At 41.9% G+C, this 18,381-nt stretch overlaps 1 protein-coding gene across 2 annotated transcripts in view; it reads left to right on the forward strand.

Moving 5' to 3' along the window:
- Window positions 1–2,972: 2,972 nt before the first annotated feature.
- Cep192 (centrosomal protein 192) overlaps window positions 2,973–18,381 on the forward strand; it is an 89,603-nt gene continuing 74,194 nt past the window's right edge. The window contains exons 1-9 of one of the 2 annotated variants that reach the window (XM_029471872.2): window positions 2,973–3,036; window positions 3,504–3,674; window positions 5,840–6,007; window positions 7,006–7,134; window positions 9,500–9,648; window positions 12,413–12,465; window positions 14,538–14,658; window positions 16,075–16,202; window positions 18,073–18,214. In XM_029471872.2, the coding sequence (XP_029327732.1) occupies window positions 5,844–6,007; window positions 7,006–7,134; window positions 9,500–9,648; window positions 12,413–12,465; window positions 14,538–14,658; window positions 16,075–16,202; window positions 18,073–18,214 (886 nt within the window). In that variant the 5' untranslated portion in view covers window positions 2,973–3,036; window positions 3,504–3,674; window positions 5,840–5,843. The remainder of the gene's footprint in view (window positions 3,037–3,503; window positions 3,675–5,839; window positions 6,008–7,005; window positions 7,135–9,499; window positions 9,649–12,412; window positions 12,466–14,537; window positions 14,659–16,074; window positions 16,203–18,072; window positions 18,215–18,381) is intronic. The other variant, XM_029471874.2, reaches the window with a different exon arrangement.

Raw genomic sequence — 18,381 nt, forward strand, 5'->3', positions numbered from 1 at the left:
GCACGTCTGTAATTCCAGCACTTGGGATGCTTCGATAATTCTCAGAATTAACAGTTTATGTCTTCGAGATTTCAGTGGCTCTATTACAGAGTTAGAATGAGACTTTGATACCGACCATTCTCCAACTTAATGTAGTAAGTATTTCATAGCTAGCATGTCCAGTATACTAATGGTGTACGTAGAGGATATATGAAAAATAAAAAAGGTGATCAGTCAGCCTGCAGATGCATTTTAGTGAGAGAAAACACTTGTGTAGTATAGTGAATAACGGGCTCTGCTTTATAATCACGATTGCACCGCTGACATAAAACCACTGACTTGCCTTAGCTGGTAGAATGTGGAAGGGATGTGGCATTCTCACAGGTTGGCTAAGGTGGAGAAATAGGGCTGTTTTCAGGGAACATGGCTGTTGATTGATTTTTTTTTTTAATAAAGCTATTTTATTGGGTTAGTCTACCTCTACCTCACTTCCAATCCCAGATACTAGGTAGGAGGGAAAGGTTATAGTGGGAAGGGGATCTAGACCTCTTGACAGCTTCCTGCTGACTGGGGCATTGGGTTTTGGTGGTGGTGTGAGGGGGCAGTCCAATCTTAGCATCTCCTGCTTCTCATCTGTTTGCTTACAAACAAATGCCAAAGCACAACAGCAGCCAGAGGCAGCAGCCTCCACAGCCCTCCGGTGCTCTCTCTCATGCCCTCTCCAGACTCCTGAGAACTAAACCATGTGCAGCTAGCATACAGCACACCCCTGCTGGTGAAAGAGGCAGATCAGCCACCTGCTGTGAAGCAGCCTCTTATCCCACACCCGGGGTTAAAACAAACATATTCACATACCTGGACCTTTAAAGAGTCCAAAATTCTTACTACACATAATATTTAAAGTGAGATTACTCTGAATTTATATCCTGTAACTGAGATTTGGGACTGGAGCTGTCCTGTTTATGTTTTTGGATGGGTTTCACTTCTGTTTCTTTGGAAGGTACTACTGGTTGTAGAGCCTCTACTGGCTCTTAAGTTCAAAAAATGCCTTGCAGACTACATTGGGAATTTCAGTCTGTTTTTCTAGTTGGTAAGTAAGGTAAGGTGCAGGCTAAGACAGTAGGAGCACCCATCTGTCGAGTAAGAGTACCAATGGCTTCCGTGTGCGAGTGCTCCCTTGGGTGTGTGAATTGAAGGCTCCAGTTATCCCCGTTTTACAAATGAAGGCACATAACCAAGACCAGGAAGACTTGCTATACATATAGACAGTCTAGCCCTAAGAGTTCAGGCTTGGGCCGGGCGGTGGTGGCACACACCTTTAATCCCAGCACTTGGGAGGCAGAGGCAGGTGGATTTCTGAGTTCGAGGCCATCCTGGTCTACAGAGTGAGTTCCAGGACAGCCAGGGCTCCACAGAGAAACCCTGTCTCGAAAAACCAAAAAAAAAAAAAAAAAAAAAAAAAGCTGCCTTGAGGGAGGGGGTGGAGAGATGATGGCTCAGAGGTTAAGAGTGCTGACTGCTCTTCCAGACATCCTGAGTTCAATTCTCTGCAACCACTGGTGGCTGTGATGGTGACTCACAGCCACCAGTAATGAGATTTAATGCCCTCTTCTGGTGTGTCTGAAGAAAGTGACATTGTACTCACATACCTAAAATAAGTCTTAAAAAAAAAATTGCCTGCATAGACTTTGGTTCATCTCTGGAGAATCAACAGGTTGCTGAGTGTTTGTTCTAGTGACTTGAGAATGAGAATTGCGGATAGTTCTTGTGTTGGGAACACAGGGATAGATACAGAGTGAATGACACAAAGGAACTCTTCAACCCCATTGCACAGCTCACCTCCAATTAATTGGGTTAAGATCTTTGTGAAAGAAGGGTAGTTTGTATAGATTGCTTTGAGCCCCATAGCTGAGGGTTTGTTAAGTTTTTGTTTGATTTTGGGTTTTCATTGGATGTGACATACAATTATCACAAAAGGGAAAAAATATGACAAGGGGACAGGTGGACAGCAGAGTAGAAGATAGGTTTTTTTTTCCTTTGTAAACAGTCTCAGTTTTCTTTTTTCTTTTTTTGTTTGTTTTTTCAAAACAGGGTTTCTCTGTATAGCCCTGGCTGTCCTGGAACTCACTCTGTAGACCAGGCTGGCTTTGAACTCAGAAATCCGCCTGCCTCTGCCTCCCAAGAGCTGGGATTAAAGGCGTGTGCCACCACACCCGGCTAAGTGTTTTTAAATAGACATTCAAAAGCTGTAAGGTAAGGAGTTTGTTTAGGAAGAGGAGTCCTTTCCCCTTTGAGACGCTTAAGTTTTAAGACAGACTCGATACATTTTTTAGATAAAATTTGTACGGAGCCGGGCGGTGGTGGTGTAAGCCTTTAATCCCAGCACTTGGGAGGCAGAGGCAGGCGGATTTCTGAGTTCCAGGCCAGCCCGGTCTACATAGGTTCCAGGGCAGCCCTGTCTCGAACCACCCCAAAACAAACAAAACTTGTGCGGAGCAAAGATGGTGATGGGGTTTGTGTGATTTAGGAAGAATGGCAGTTAAGGAAATAAATTTCCCCCAGTTGGTCTCAGCTTTCTCCCAGGCGATTAGGTGTAGCTAACTTTCGTGACCGTGTGTACCCCAAGGAATGATTTGTTAAAAGCAAACCCTGAAGCTTATGAGTCCACTAAGCGGCGATAGGAAAATTAAAAAAACCAAACCACCTAGTGGGGAGAGGCGACTTACGGACCTTTGGGGAGATCTCACACTGAGGAATAAATCCCATGGGTTTCACAACGGCGCCTACGGGAAGGTTTCTCCCATCTAAACTGCGCGGCTTCGGGCCTTCAAATCCAGGAACGCGCAGTTCTTACCAATCACAGGCTTCTGCCCGCCCCTTTCCCGAGATTAGCCCAATCCCGAGCGGGCTCAGAGGCCACGCCCTCGCTTCCTACAGGAGGAAGAGCTCGCGGGCCTCCGGGGCGCGCGCATGCGCACTGTCGCGCCGCGGATCCACCCCTCTAGCGGACGTTTCCTTGGCGCTCGTGGCTGGCGGAGCTGGGGGGGTCGTGGCCGGGTGAGGAGGGGTCGTCGGTGCGGTGGACTCGAGGGAGAGGGCAAGGCTGTGGCTTCCAGGCGGCGTCGGTAACGACCCGGTCTGGTGGGGACACCGGCCGGAGGCTGGGCTGCTCTGTAAGATCAGGCGCCGGCGTGTGGCCCAGGCTCCCTGCCCGGGCTTTGGAGCGGCCGCATCCTTGTTCCCTCCGGTCCGGCTAGGGATTGCTCACTTCCCATGGCCTCTGAGCTCGGCGGTGTTTTCTTCTTGCAAAGTGCTCTGGCGCATGCTTTGCTGTATGGTGGCGGGTGGTCCTGTCCTTTTGCCTGACTCTGCTTCAGGAAGTAACATTTTTGTTCGCTCTGAGGGGAGGGTTCTTATGTCAATCGGTGTCTGCTAAGCTTCCTGCACACTTACCCCTAACGGCTAATGCAAAATGATAGACTGGTCTTACTCTCCCGCTCCTTCTGCTCTGCTCTCGATTTCAGACTTTGTGTCGTGAAGCATGAGGTCCCTTTTGACACAGTCGTTTGGAGGCCAGCTGTCTATAGGACAGTGCATTCGTTCGCACTTACCCTTTTGAAGTCATGCTTCTGGTATTTTCATTTCGACCGAACCGACTTTTTCTTCAGATTTCAGCGTTGTGGGCGAACTTCACGGTAAGTTTTAAAAAGTTATATACGAAATGGCTACCTAATTTTGACATGTGTCACAGGGTGCCAATAGTTATATGATGACTGCTGGCAACTCAGTGGTTCTGGTTGTACAGCAAGTACCTTTTAAATGTATGTGTGTAACTAAGTATATAGACCTGTAGTGACTACAGGGAGTAATCTTTTATGTATCTATGAATGTGATTCATTAAATACAAGTAAATCAACGTGTGAAAATTGAAGCCATTGTACTCCTTTAAAAAACAGCAGGAGACATTGCATACATGGCTACTTGTTTAAAATACAATAGAATAATAAATAACATTGTATTTTCTTCACAATACTTGGTGGATAATGGAATGCTAAGGGAAATTTGTGCGATTTCCCATTTAGGAATTTTTTTTTTTTTTAAGATTTATTTATTTATTATATGTAAGTAAACTGTAGTTGTCTTCAGACACACCAGAAGAGGGCGTCAGATCTTGTTACAGATGGTTGTGAGCCACCATGTGGTTGCTGGGATTTGAACTGGGGACCTTTGGAAGAGCAGTCAGTACTCTTAACTGCTGAGCCATCTCACCAGCCCAGGAATGTTTTAGAAATGTATGTATTTTATGCATGGGTGGGGTTTTTTGTTTTGGTTAGCTTTTGAAATTTGTTATCATTACATGTGTGCATACACATGCCAGAGGATAACCTGTGGGAGCGAGGATAACCTCTCTCCTCCCATTATATGGGTCCTAGAGATCCATCTCAGGTTCTCCGGCTTGTGTTTTTAGTTAGTTTGCATAAAAAAAACCCCAAAACCTTTAATATAGGACCTTCTTTCTTCTGGCATGGTACTGGCTATGTAGCCCAGGCTGGTCTGAAACCTGAGGCAGTCTTGTCTCAGCCTCCTAGATTGCTGGCATATAAAGACTAGACTTAGGCAGGATAGTTGGAACCCTTGAGCAGTGGCTCAAACTGTAATGGACAACAAGTACTGGGAGTAAGTAGTGGGTCTCAGCTCTAGAGAGGCATTTGAAATTAGAAACATAAGTTAATAACTGATATAGCAGGAGGAATTAGAATTATCAGAGGTACCCATGTATGCCACAGCTCCTTTGTTGTCCTAGCTGGGGACAACTTATGGGAGCTGATTCTCTCCTTCCACTGTGTGGGATTAAACTTAGGTCATTGGGCTTGACAGCAAGCATCTTTGCCACTGAGCCATCTCACCAGCTCTCAATACCAGAATTCTAAACTTACCCTAAAAGGCATTAGTTTTATACTGTCTTTGCTTTTCTTACTCGTTAAGTTTTGTGATTCTTCATATTCCTTCTTCCACTAAACCATGGGTGTCTTAGAGGCACCATGACCATGACAACTCTTTTTTTTTTTTTTGATTTTTGATATTTTTATTACATATTTTCCTCAATTACATTTCCAATGCTATCCCAAAAGTCCCCCATAGCGCCCCCCACTTCCCTACCCACCCATTCCCATTCTTTTGGCCCTGGCATTCCCCTATATTGGGGCATATAAAGTTTGCAAGTCCAATGGGCCTCTCTTTCCATTGATGGCCGACTAGGCCATCTTTCGATACGACAACTCTTATAAAAGAAAATATTTAATTGGGGCTGGCTTGCAGTTCAGAGGTTCAGTCCATTATTATCATGGCGGGAAACATGGCAGCATGCAGGCAGACATGGTGCCGGAGAAGGAGCTGAGAGTTCTACATCTTGATCTACAGGCAGCAGAGGGACACAGACATTCCAGGTCTAGCTTAAGCATATGAGACATCAAAACTCGTCTCCGCCATGACACACTTCCTCCAATCAGGCCACACCTCCTAATAATGCCACTTCCTAAAGACCAAGCATTCAAACACAAGAGTCTGTGAGGGGCCATTCCTATTCAAACCACCACAGTGGGTAAATCCAACTTGTGTTTCTGTGCTCTGTTGCTTCTAAGAAGGTAAGTTTAGTATTTGGGGTGTATGTTCTTAATTGTAAGGTGGCAAGGGGTTCTGAGGCTTACTTTAGTTAGAGTATTTGTTAGTAACCATTCTTATTGGTGTTACAAAAATCTTGTGTGAGTGTTTTTTTTTAAAGAGACATTGTTCTTTTAATCATTGGAAGATGTTATGGTAATGAAATATTCAGCTTATTTTTCAAATGCTGTTGTTGCAGTGAGATGGAAGATTTCCGAGGAATAGCAGAAGAGTCATTTCCGAGCTTTTTAGCCAATTCACTACTTGGTAATAGTGAGGTTTTGGGAAATGTCACTCTTCCATCAAATTTTGGCTTGCCCATTGCTGTTTCTACACTTGCCAGGAGCAGACCCAGCATTGACAACAGGTAAGACTCACTTGAACAAATATTTTTTGTTTTTCAGGTTACAAACCCTGCAGTATTCTGAGAGGGTAGAGTGTGGGATGTATTAGGCCTCTGGCTTCCAGTGCTTCTCTCTGGATAACTGCCATTCTCTTGTCCTGCGATTGTGGCAGTCATTGCATCTTGTTTTCCTTTTTTCCTTCCTTTCAGTCAGCTCCCTGCTTCCCTAGGTTTCTGTGGTTGCCCTTCCTTGCTAGCTAAGTTTATTCAGTGCTTCTGACTTTTGTGTTTCTTTCCCTAGTATTACGGCTTGACCCCTGGGCCGTGTGAGTGCCAAGCAAGCACTTTACCCTTATGTCCCCCCCCCAGCCCTTGCTGTATGATTATGAATTATCTTGTATTCAAATAATTTTAAATTACTCAGATCAAGTTTCTTATTTTTTAGGAACCAAACCACCTTTTATTTTATTTATATTTCTTATTCTAGTTTTATAACCAAGTACATGTTTGGCTTAGTACGTTTTATTTCTATTAGTCCACATGTGATATATGTAGTTTGTACACATGATTTCATGTATGATCTTTGCAATGTGTAAATTCTGATTGTGGTTAAATATCTGACCACTATTGAACACCTTCCAATCTAACAATTTAATGAGGGATAGCATTTTGACCTTTGGGATAAAGGGGTTATGGTAACACTGGGGCTTCGGTGTTTTTTTATTTGATGGCGGTTAGTTTTATTTTTTAGCCCTATGACATTAGTTAATTTTGAGACAGGTCTCAAGTAGACCAGCCTGGCCTCACATTTACTGTAGCTCAAGGTGACTTTGAATTTCTGATCTTCCTGTTTCTACATAGAATTATGAATAAGCCTCTACTGCCATACCCAGAGTATGTAGTGTTGGGATCAAACGCAGAGTTTTATGCACGCTAGGCAATTGCCCTACTGAAAAATCCTATATTGTTCACCCAGCAAGGTTTTAATTGTAAGTAATTTAAATTCTAACAATTTTGTGCAGGTGTCCTGATGTCCAGGAATCATACTTAATTGAAGAGAGGTTTTCGGTTCCTTCTGCATCATCTCCCAGTGACCAGAGTGACAACCCTGAGCCAAGAGAAAGATTACGGCTCAGCTTTCAGGGTGATGAGTGAGTTCTTGCTTTAGACTTGGGGAAAATGGATGACTTTGTCTTTGATTAGTGTCTGTAAGAAAGATCTTTCTGTACATCTCTCTTAACTACATTTTTAGCCTTTAAATTTTTTTTTCTGATTGTAAATGAAACAGTCATTGAAAAAAGTAAAAATACTGGCAGTTGTTAGGAAGACAATCAGAGCATCCAATCTGTTAACTAGAGAAGAGACGCTGATTACATTCTCTTCCCTTTTCATTTCTTTTTTTTTTTTTTTTTTTTTTTAATATTACATTGCGGGGGAGGGTGTGTGTGTGATGGACATGTGTGCTTGATCATGGAAACATGCCATGGCACATGTGTGGATGTGAGAGTCTATTACTGGAGTCTATTTTTTTCTTTCCACCGTACTGGTCCTGGGAAATAGGTTTGGTGGCAAATAATCTTTATCTGTTGATTGATCTTGCTGGCCTAGTATGATTTTTGATCTTACATTTTAGAGGTAAAAATAATTTATACATTTGTGTGCATACATTGATTCTGAAAAACCAGAATCTCTAAAACTAAAACTTAACTTGAAGTTCTTGGTGGTTTTAGTATAGACGGTCTTAAGGTTTCTGTTTAACTCTGCATTTTAGTATTGGCAAGGCTGAATGTGCTAAGACATTATTCATTATTTTCATTTATATTGTAAATTGCCTCCTGATAGACGTTATATATGTTTTCTTTTGAGAAATTATTTAAGCCGGGCATGGTGGCGCATGCCTTTAATCCCAGTGCTTGGTAGGCAGAGACAGGTGGATTTCTGAGTTCGAGGCCAGCCTGGTCTACAAAGTGAGTTCCAGGACAGCCAGAGCTATACAGAGAAACCCTGTCTCGAAAAACAAAAAAACAAAAAAACAAAAGAAAAAAAAGAAATTATTTGTTTTTCTATTTGTTTACTTTATTTGAGACTTTTCTGTCATTTACAGTATTTTTACCCCTGTGCTCTTTTATTAAAGTGAGATTTCCCTGTATTATGTATGAGTGTGCTTTGGTTTAAGCTAGAGGTATTTAATATATGACAGCTTTAATAAAGGGATAGAGAAGAATAGGAAGTAAATTGTAGTTAGGGCAAAGGCTGTGTATGGCAGCATGGCAGGGTCCTTACATCTTTAACTTGAAGCTCATGGTTTTGTTTTGTTTTTGTTGATCTCCTCATTGAATTTAATTAAGCTTGGCCCTTGGTCTCTATCAGAAGGAAAATTGCTATTAACAAAAAACATTTTCATCTGAATATGAAGTTATAGAAACAGACAGAAAGTTAGGTATGAGAACAGAGGCAGGAGTAGAAATAAAACTTATTAAACCTTTATACACTGACTGGTTTTGTGTCGACACAGCTGGAGTTATCACAGAGAAAGGAGCTTCAGTTGAGGAAATGCCTCCATGAGATCCAGCTGTCAGGCATTTTCTCGATTAGTGATCAAGGGCAAGAGGGACGATTGTGGGTGGTGCCATCCCTGGGATGGTAGTCTTGGGTTCTATAAGAAAGCAAGCGGAGCAAGCCAGGGGAAGCAAGCCAGTAAGCAGCACCCCTCCATGGCTTCTGTGTCAGCCTCCAGGTTCCTACCTTGTGTAAGTTCCTGTCCTGGCTTCCTTTGGTGATGAACAGCAGTGTGGAAGTGTAAGCTGAATAAACCCTTTCCTCCCCAACTTGCTTCTTGGTCATGATGTTTGTGCAGGAATACAAACCCTGACTAAGACACTTTATTTCCCAGCCATGTTGGCATACTATAATCCCGGGTAGAAGCAGGAATATCAAAGGTCCAGGCCAACCAGCCTTTATGTAAATTCAAGGGCAACCAAGTGTACCCAGTGAGACCCTCTATCATAACAAAAACAAATAACTACAAAACCTTTATTAATTCAGAGATTTTGTTGTCTTGGTGAACACTGTTCTAGTATCTGAAAGTATAACTCATTGTTAGAAATAGCTAGGTTTTTAGCTAGGTGTTTGTGGCGCACTTGGGAGGCAAAGGCATGTGGCTCTCGGGGTTCTAACCTGGTCTGCAGAGTCTCCAGGATAGGAAAACCTGTCTTGAAAACAACAACAACATAAGTAAGAGAGAGAGAGAGAGAGAGAGAGAGAAGAAAGGGAAGTTTGTCTTCTAGGCATAATACTTAAGTGGTAAAGAAAAAAACATTTTTTTTTCTCATGAGAGGCAGGCTGATGGTGATTATTCTTTGGAGGTGGGGACTCGGTGCCACAGGAGCCCACATGCTTATCCAGTCCCCAGAATGCATTTCTACGGAGACAGAATGCAGAACTGAACGACAGGTATTTTCATAGATTTACCTAAAGGTAACTAAATTTTTATCATAATTTCACTCCCTCAAAAAGTTCTGCTATAAGGAAAAAGAGCTACATAGAAAGTCCAGATTTGTCACATGCTCTCATGAAACCAAGAGCAGAAGAGAAGCAAGCTAACGCTGCGTCTGTTCAGGGCCAGAGCCGCCTGGATGGAGTTTCTCCTCTGCAACAGGTACCAGGTATGGAGTGTTAGAAATTATTTCATGTATACGTTTTAATGGTTTTAATTTCCCTGTCCTTTCCTTGGTATCTGTCTTCTGCTTTTGTCCTGTGGTAAGCAGTGTTTTGGTTTGTCACGGGCTTTTGTAGAGCTCTCTTGATGAATTTCCTTTGCCTTGGGAACCATGCTGTTGGTAAGTGAAGCACTGTCCTGTTTTTTTTTTTTTTTTTTTTTCAAAGATCTATTTATTATATGTAAGTACACTGTAGCTGTGTTCAGACACACCAGAGGGCATCAGATCCCATTACAGATGGTTGTGAGCCACCATGTGGTTGCTGGATTTGAATCAGGGCCTCTGGAAGAGCAGTCAGTGCTCTTAACTGCTGAGCCATCTCTCCAACCCCCACTGTTCCTGTTTATTACAAAGACTCCACTGCTAATATTCCTCACTTTTCCTCCCACCAGTTGGAGCTGATTTTTGTATTAATATAATGGATAAATTAGAAATTCTAAAATAAATTATTATTTCTTAGACAATCAAGTTTATACTTTTAAAAAATTTTTAAATTGATTTTAAAGTTGATATATAAAGTAGGAAAGCTACAAAGTGTGAGGCTCTGTCAAAGTGTGAGGTGTTGCCAGCATTACAGGATGTGGCTCCTGCTTGTGGCTCCTGCGTGGTACTCTTAATTCTTTCTACTTTTCTTTCCTTGTGCCCCTTTGTGGGTTTTTTTTGTTTTTTTTCTTCCTTGAGACAGGGTTTCTCTGTGTAGCCCTGGCTGTCCTGGAACTCCCTTTGTAGACCAGGCTGGTCTTGATCTCAGAAATCCACCTGCCTCTGCCTCCCGAGTGCTGGGATTAAAGGTGTGCGCCACCACCGCCCGGTGCCGCTTGTGTTTTTTGAAGACAATTTTGCTATGTACTCTGACTGGCTTTGTACCTTGCTATGTAGCCAAGGCTAGCACTAACTTATAGCAATCCTCCTGCTTCAGTTTCCTGAATGCCAGGATTGCAGATGTGTCTCACCACACCTGTGTTTCCTCCCACAACTTGTTCTTTCCCTTTGTGAAAGAACTCAAAACCAGAAATTGAAAACTATATACTTTTGGTTTACTATAGCAATGATATAAATTGGAGGTATAATTCAGTACTTATAATACCATGTTTGAGTGTTAGAAGATTGATGAGCAAATATACATTTATAGCTTGAACAATTTTTAGGTATGTTTGTGTTTCTCCTGATGTAAAATTTCAATTATCTATGAAAATAGAAGAGATTAGTATCAGCTACACTTCAAGCTGTCAAGAAAGTGACAAAACAACCAAAAGTGGAAAGATATTTTTCTGTATGTAATTACATTATAGTTTATTTATTTAAAATTATTTTCTGTATATATTAATTACATATTATATATACAAGGTACTAGTATTAAAAATATATAAAGAACTTTAATATTGAAAAGACAAATATGCAAAGGGTTTGAGTAGACAGTTCTCTGTAAAAATTTGTATGCAAGGTCCAGTAAACTCACAGATTTTTCATAACATAAGTCATAAGAAAAAAGCAAGCAAAATCATGAGATACTGCTTCATATCCAAAATAGATACATCTCAAAGATAAAGACTGGGGTCTGAGAGATGACTCGGTGGTTAGGAGCACTTGCTATTCTCCCAGGGATCCAGATTGATTCGTCTTACTTACCTGGCAGCTCACACCCATCCACAACTCCACTTTAAAGAGGTCCAGCGCCTCTTCTGATGTCTGAGGGGACTGCAGACATGCAGTGCCCAGACATACAGATAGACAGTCACATAGAATCAAAACAAAAAACAAAAAAAAGGAGAAAACAGCAAACATTGTTCAAGAGTTACAGAAACTGAAACTCAAACTTTGATGGTAGAAATGGAAAATGGTGGCTGGGTGTGGTAGCACACACTGTAATCACTGCATGAGGAAGCAGAGTCAGGGGGGTCTCTGCTTTTGAGGCCAGAGAGTCTATAAAACTTAGCTTCCAGAACAGCCAGGACTGCATAGTGAGAGGCCCTGTCTCAAAAAATCAAAAACAAAAGCGAACCAATCAAAACAACAACAATGAAGCGTGAGGAAGGAAATGGTGACCGGTTTTGGAAATGAATTTGACAGAACGTAAAGCAATAAAATAGACTAGGATATATACTAATAAGAGTTCTTTTTGGCACTCGGGAGGCAGAGGCAGGCGGATTTCTGAGTTCGAGGCCAGCTTGGTCTACAAAGTGAGTTCCAGGACAGCCAGAGCTACACAGAGAAACCCTGTCTCGAAAAACCACAAAAAAAAAAAAAAAAAGAGTTCTTTTTGTTTGTTTTTGTTTTGTTTTGTTTTCGAGACAGGGTTTCTCTGTGTAGCCCTGGCTGTCCTAGAACTCACTGTGTAGACCAGGCTGGCATCGAACTCAGATATCCGCCTGCCTTTGCCTCCTGAGTGCTGGGATTAAAGGTGTGTGCCATCATTGCCCAGACTAATAAGACTAACTGTGACAAGTTTCTGGAAAACCTTAGTTGGAGAAAGGATTTATTGTAGTTCGTGGTTTCTGTCCACGTTTGGCTGGTTGCATTGCTGTGGGCCTGGAGAGTGTCCAAGTCTTTGACTCCTGGTGGGCAAGGATGGATTCTTGTATTATCATCCTGTATTATCTATTCTGTTTCAAGATAAAAAATGTTTAGTTCTTTTATTTGTCACTTTTAAATATGATTAGGCTGAAAAATAATCTGTCCCTTCATTTTTTTGTTTTTGTTTCTTTAACAGATCCAGCTCTTGATTTTCACTTAAAATCATGGACAAATAATGAAGAGCACAAGGTAAGTTTTTATATATTATCCATTCCTTTACACACATGTTACACACATGCCCTGCTGTATCGGAGGAAACATTTTTATTAAACACACACACACACACACACACACACACACACACACATGACGAAAGAGAGAGAGAGAGAGAGAGAGAAGCTGGTACATAACAGAACTTTTACAGTAAACATGGAAATTTAGTAAGCAGTGCTTGGTGGTCTATTCCAATATTCCTAGCCCTTGGGAGGCTGGGGTGTGAAAATTGCTGTGAATTTGAAGCTAGCTTGGGCTATCTGGGAAGACTCTGTGCCTTCGTTTCTCTTCCTGCTGCTGTGATTAAAATACCCTTTTAAAACGAGGGGGAGAAAGATTTTATTTTAGTCCACAGTTCCATATTATAGTCCATTATAACTGGGAATTGACAGTAGCAGGAGCTTGAGTGAGCTGATCACATCAGATTCATAATCAGGAGCGGAGAGCAGTGAGTGCATGCATGCTCCTGCTTACATTGCTTTCTCTAGGGTTTTTGTTTTTGGAGACTAGGTGTCTCTGTGAGGCCTTGGCTGTCCTGGAGCTCACTATGTAGGTTGCCTCTGTCTCAAGAGTGCTGGGATTTCTATACTATCTCGGATCCCCTGCTTAGGGAGTGCTGCCACCTACAGGAGGTGGGTCCTTCCGCATTTAGTAATCAAGGTACTTAAGAGCAGATAACCGGGCTGGTGAGTTGGCTCAGTGGGTAAGAACACTGACTGCACTTCTGAAGGTCCTGAGTTCAATTCCCAGCAACCACATGGTGGCTCACAACTACTGGTGATAAGATCTGACGCCCTCTTCTGGTGTTTCTGAAGATAGCCACAGTGTACTTATAATAGTAAATCTTTGATTTTTAGAGACAGGGTTTCTCTGTGTAGCCCTGGCTGTCCTGGAACTCACTTTGTAGATCAGTCTGGCCTTGAACTCAGAAATCTGCCTGCCTCTGCCTCCCCAGTGCTGGGATTAAAGGCGTGCATTATCACGCTTGAAACAAAACAAAACAAAACCCCAGAGACCTACCTCCTAGGTGAGTATCAGGTTGAAACACTTTTCATTGCCTTCAAAAACAAAGGAGTGGTTTTCCTCTGGTAATGAGGAGATTCAAATATAGTTCTGTCTAGATGTCGTATTGGACACCTTTGATCCCAACACTCCAGAGGCAGGGGCAGAGGGGCAGAGGCAGGCAGATCTCTACAACTTTATGCTTGTTCTACATATCAAGTTCCAAGCTCACCACATAGTGAGACCCTGCCTCAAAAAATAATAAAAAAATAAAAGTTATGGCACTAACTTGTATCTTATATATTTATTGGACTAGCTGAGCCCCATCCTGTATTAATGTAAAATCACATTGACATGCATTGGTTTTTATCTTGAAATTAGGCACGTTTTGCAGGCAACTCTTAAACTGGTATCCATGGTTTTAGTGTCCATGGTATCCATGGACAAGGAAGTGTTAACTTTTCATTCTGGGACGCGACTGTGTGTGGTAAACTTGGCATGCCCTTTAGTGATAGCTGGGCCTTGGGTCCGAGAGAAGATAAATAGGTAGTTCTAAGTAATGATAGGAAAGATTGCTTGGATTAAGAATACTTGTTCCAGCTGGGTGTGGTGGCGCACACACACTTTTAATCCCAGCACTCGGGAGGCAGAAGCAGGTGAATTTCTGAGTTCAAGGCCAGCCTGGTCTACAAAGTGAGATCCAGGATAGCCAGGGCTATACAGAGAATCCCTGTATAAACCCCCAAAAAAAAAAAACCCAAAACAAAACAAAAAAGAATATTTATTCCAGCTTTTGTAGTGTATTCACTTCCTGTAGCAAGCCTTGTATTGCCCAAATTCAGTTGTGAGGTGTGTTGACCATGTTAGTAGATGCGTAAGCTGTGGAGGCAGTTCGATAGGGAAGTAGAGTAGGGCAGGAAGGGATGCTACTAGTCCATGGAAAATGGAATTCTTCATTGACTAGCCTGTTCTTTTCATTTATTAACTGTGCTGCAGATTAAATATTTGGTCTTCTTTATAGCCTTGTACCATTTGTTTCCTTTTAGATTGCCATGCCTGATCCTAAGAAGCATCTCGAAGCCGTGAATCCAAACAGTGATTTCAGCCATACCAGCTTATTAGACAATGAAAAACTGTTAACACTGACAAACTTGGACAGTTCCTCTGGTACTACAGCATGAGTGGTGCTCTCAGCCTTTCCCTTGCCACTTCACTTTGTGTCTGTGTTGCAATAGTTAGTACACTTTCGGTCGTTGTCGTCTTTGTCTTTTCCTTCTACCTGTAACAAGACTCTCTTGACTTGTTTTGCTTTGCTTTGTTTTGTTTTGTTTTGTTTTGAGATAGGGTTTTCTCTGTGTAACAGCCTTGTTACCAGGATGTAGCCTTGAACTCACAGAGATTCACCTGTTTCTGCCTCCTGAGTGGATTAAAGGCGTGTGCCATCATGCCTGGCCTTTTTTTTTGACTATTCTGAGTAGCAAGATTTATTGTTTTACTTCTTTGTGGATAGGGTCTCACTCTATAGGCTGGTCTAGGACTCCCTAGGTAGATTATGCAGCTCAGAAACTCATAGACATCTATCTGCCTGCCTCTGTCTTGGCGTTAAAGGCATTATTTTTGTTTAATTGGTGAGAGGAAATGTTATACTGGCCTTGAGTTCAGGATCCCCTGTGTCACGGATAACTAGATCAGTCAATCTCTTTCTGTCTGTTTTCTTGTTTCTTCTGTGGTCCTGGGTCTTCAGCGCTAGACCTCCTGTATGTTAGACAAGCACTCGACCATTAAGTTGTGTCCTTAATCCTCCCCCCTTCCCTGATTTCTTTTTTTTTCCCCCAAAAATATGTTTGTTTATTTTATGCAGATGAGTACACTGTAGCTTCAGACACACCAGAACAGGGCATCAGATCCCATTACAGATGGTTGTGGACCACCATGTGGTTACTGGGAATTGAACTCAGGACCTCTGGAAGAGCAGTCAGTGCTCTTAACCTCTAAGCCATCTCTCCAGCCCTTCTTCTCTTCTCTTCTCTTCTCTTCTCTTCTCTTCTCTTCTCTTCTCTTCTCTTCTCTTCTCTTTCTTCTTTTCTTTTTCCTTTTCTTTTCCTCTCCTCCTCCCCTCTCTTCTCTTTTCCTTTTCCTCCCTTCCTCCCTTCCTCCCTTCCTTCCTTCCTTCCTTCCTTCCTTCCTTCCTTCCTTCCTTCCTTCCTTCCATTTATTATTTAATTTACATTAGTGTTTTGCCTGCATGTATGTGTGTTTAAGGGTGTCAGATCCCCTGGACCAGAAGTTACAAATAGTTGTGAGCCGCCATGTGGGTGCTGGAAATTGAACCTGGGTCCTCTGGAGTGCTCTTAACTACCGAGCCATCTTTCCAGCCTGGTTCCTACATTCTAAGTGCTAGGAATTTATAGGTATACACTACCTCCTCTGACTTTATGATAGTTTTCTTATGCTTTGCATAAAAGTAAAATTATGTCATCCACTGCCCTGCCATGTTTTATCAGCATTTATGATTAAAAATTATGTGGAGTTCAGTTTTTAATTGAAAAACCTACCTTACTTTTCATTCTACTTTATCAATAGATGATGATATTAATGATGAAGAATTTTATGATGATCATTTAGAAGCATATTTTGAACAACTAGCCATTCCAGGGATGGTGTATGAAGCAGGAGGACAGGAGTCACCAGCAGATGGTTTTAAGTTCCCTGTAAGTGATCCCAGTCAAGTGTGTTCTAGTCTTTGGTTTTTCTTTTTGTTTGTGTTTATAAAGAAATTTGACCTTGTAAACCACTGTCTTACTAGATTTTTTTTTTTTATGTTGTTGTTTTGTTTTGAGCTATGGTTTCATGTAGACCAGGCTGGCCTACAACTCACCTGGAACTCCTCCATCTGTCCAGTTGCTAGGATGAGTGTCCTGCCACTGTACCTGGTCCATTCCATGTTAATGTTATAGACTTAAGTCTATGGCTTTCCTGTGGACTTCAAATGGATAAAAAAATGGACTTTCACCCGGGGGTGGTGGCACACGCCTTTAATCCCAGCACTCGGGAGGCAGAGGCAGGTGGATTTCTGAGTTCGAGGCCAGCCTGGTCTACAAAGTGAGTTCCAGGAAAGCCAGGGCTCTACAGAGAAACCCTGTCTTGAAAAAAAACCACACACACAAAAAAAGGACTTTCTTCTCTCTTTCCTCTCCCTTTGGTCTCCCTTAAGAAAGTAAAAGAGGAGGTTAAGAAGCCAGCCCTTGAGTCACTGGTTCAGGAGGATTCGGACTTCAAGGCCAGCATGGGTTCCATGCAAGAAGGTCGGATAATGAGGAAAGTGTAGGCAGTCGGCATCCTTTGTCTTCATTAGCAATTATCATCTTGTTGCTATAGCATTTTTTCTCTCTGGATCATTTGAAAACAAATTGCAAATGATTTATGACTATACACTAAAATTTGTCACCAATGAATAAGAACATTTTCCAACATAGCCACATGCTGTTATATACCTGTGATACAGTAGTTTAAAATTAAGATATATTTCATGCATATGGATGTTTTACTTGCATGTATGCCTAGACTGCTTGCATGCCTGGTGCCCTCAGAGGCCAGAGTAGAGAGTCAGATCTCTTGAGATTGCAATTACAAATGATTGTGAGCAACTATATGGGTGTTAGAACCAAACCCAATTCTTGAGACTAGCTTTTCACCACTGACCCATTTCTCCAGTCCCTGATGCATTGGTTTAAATTAATGACCATATTCAAACTTGCTCAGTTATCTCTAAAATATTCTTTATTTTTACTGTTTGTGATTCATAGTTTAATCGACCTGTGGTTGTTGGATTTCTTTATTTTAGCTTGCAACTTGTTCATGCATTAAGCATTTTATACAATTTAGGCTCTTTGTTTTGTAGACTGGTAATGTGGACCTTCTGATCACTATATCCCTTAGTTAGAATAGTTAGACATTTGGCAAGAACGTTAGTGATCCATTTTCCACCTGAGTAAGTTGGTTAGGAACGGCTGCTGTGTAAGCCCCACCTCACGGCAGTGGATGCATCTGCGCTTCTGCCAGCCTTCTGTTTGATGTTGGCTCTCCCTGGCTGCTCTTTGGTAATGTCGTTGCTCATGTCTCTTATGCAGGTGATTTTTCTTCGTGATTAAGTCATCTGTGGGATGACACATCAAAGCCTTGTAAACATCCTGTCTCCAGCAAGTCCTAACAAACTGTTGCTTAGCTTAGTTACTGAAGCCTCTTGGAATCAAGTACTCTACTGGTATTTGCCAGGGTGGTTTTTCTGATTTTTTTCTTTCTTTCTTTTTTTTTTTTCCTCTTTTTCTCTTTTTAAAATTTTTTTGAGACATGGTTTCTCTGTGTTCCCCTGGCTGTCCTGGAACTCACTCTGTAGACCAGGCTGGCCTTGAACTCAGAAATTCGCCTGTGTGCCTCCCGAGTGCTGGGATTAAAGGCGTGCACCACCACGCCTGGCCTGATTTTTTTCTTATTGTCTAACTAGCATCCCTCAGTAAGGCAGACACTCTGTTTTCCTCAAAATGTTCTCTTTTAATTTAAAAGCAGATACTTTCTTGACAGGCAAATGAAGACAGTATCTTAAACTTTGAGTTTCAATCAGAAAATAACAGTCCTCGGCTTCCTCATGATGCATGTACTTCAGGAAATTCTACTACTCCTCACTCAGAGTCTGAGGGAGGCCATGGTTGTCTGCCGGGAACTAGTAAGTGTTGAAATGTGATTTTTTTTTTTTAAGACTTCATATAGTAACCTAGGCTGGCCTGGGTCTTACTGTGTACTCCAGATTGCAGTCTTTCAGCCTTAGACTACTGACTACTGAAAGTTTAGGAATGAGCCTCTATGTCTGGCTCTCCTTTATTCTTAATTTGG

Source organism: Mus caroli, unplaced genomic scaffold, assembly GCF_978045245.1.
Source record: "Mus caroli unplaced genomic scaffold, Mus_caroli_1 scaffold_19, whole genome shotgun sequence".
Taxonomy (NCBI): Eukaryota; Metazoa; Chordata; class Mammalia; order Rodentia; family Muridae; genus Mus; species Mus caroli.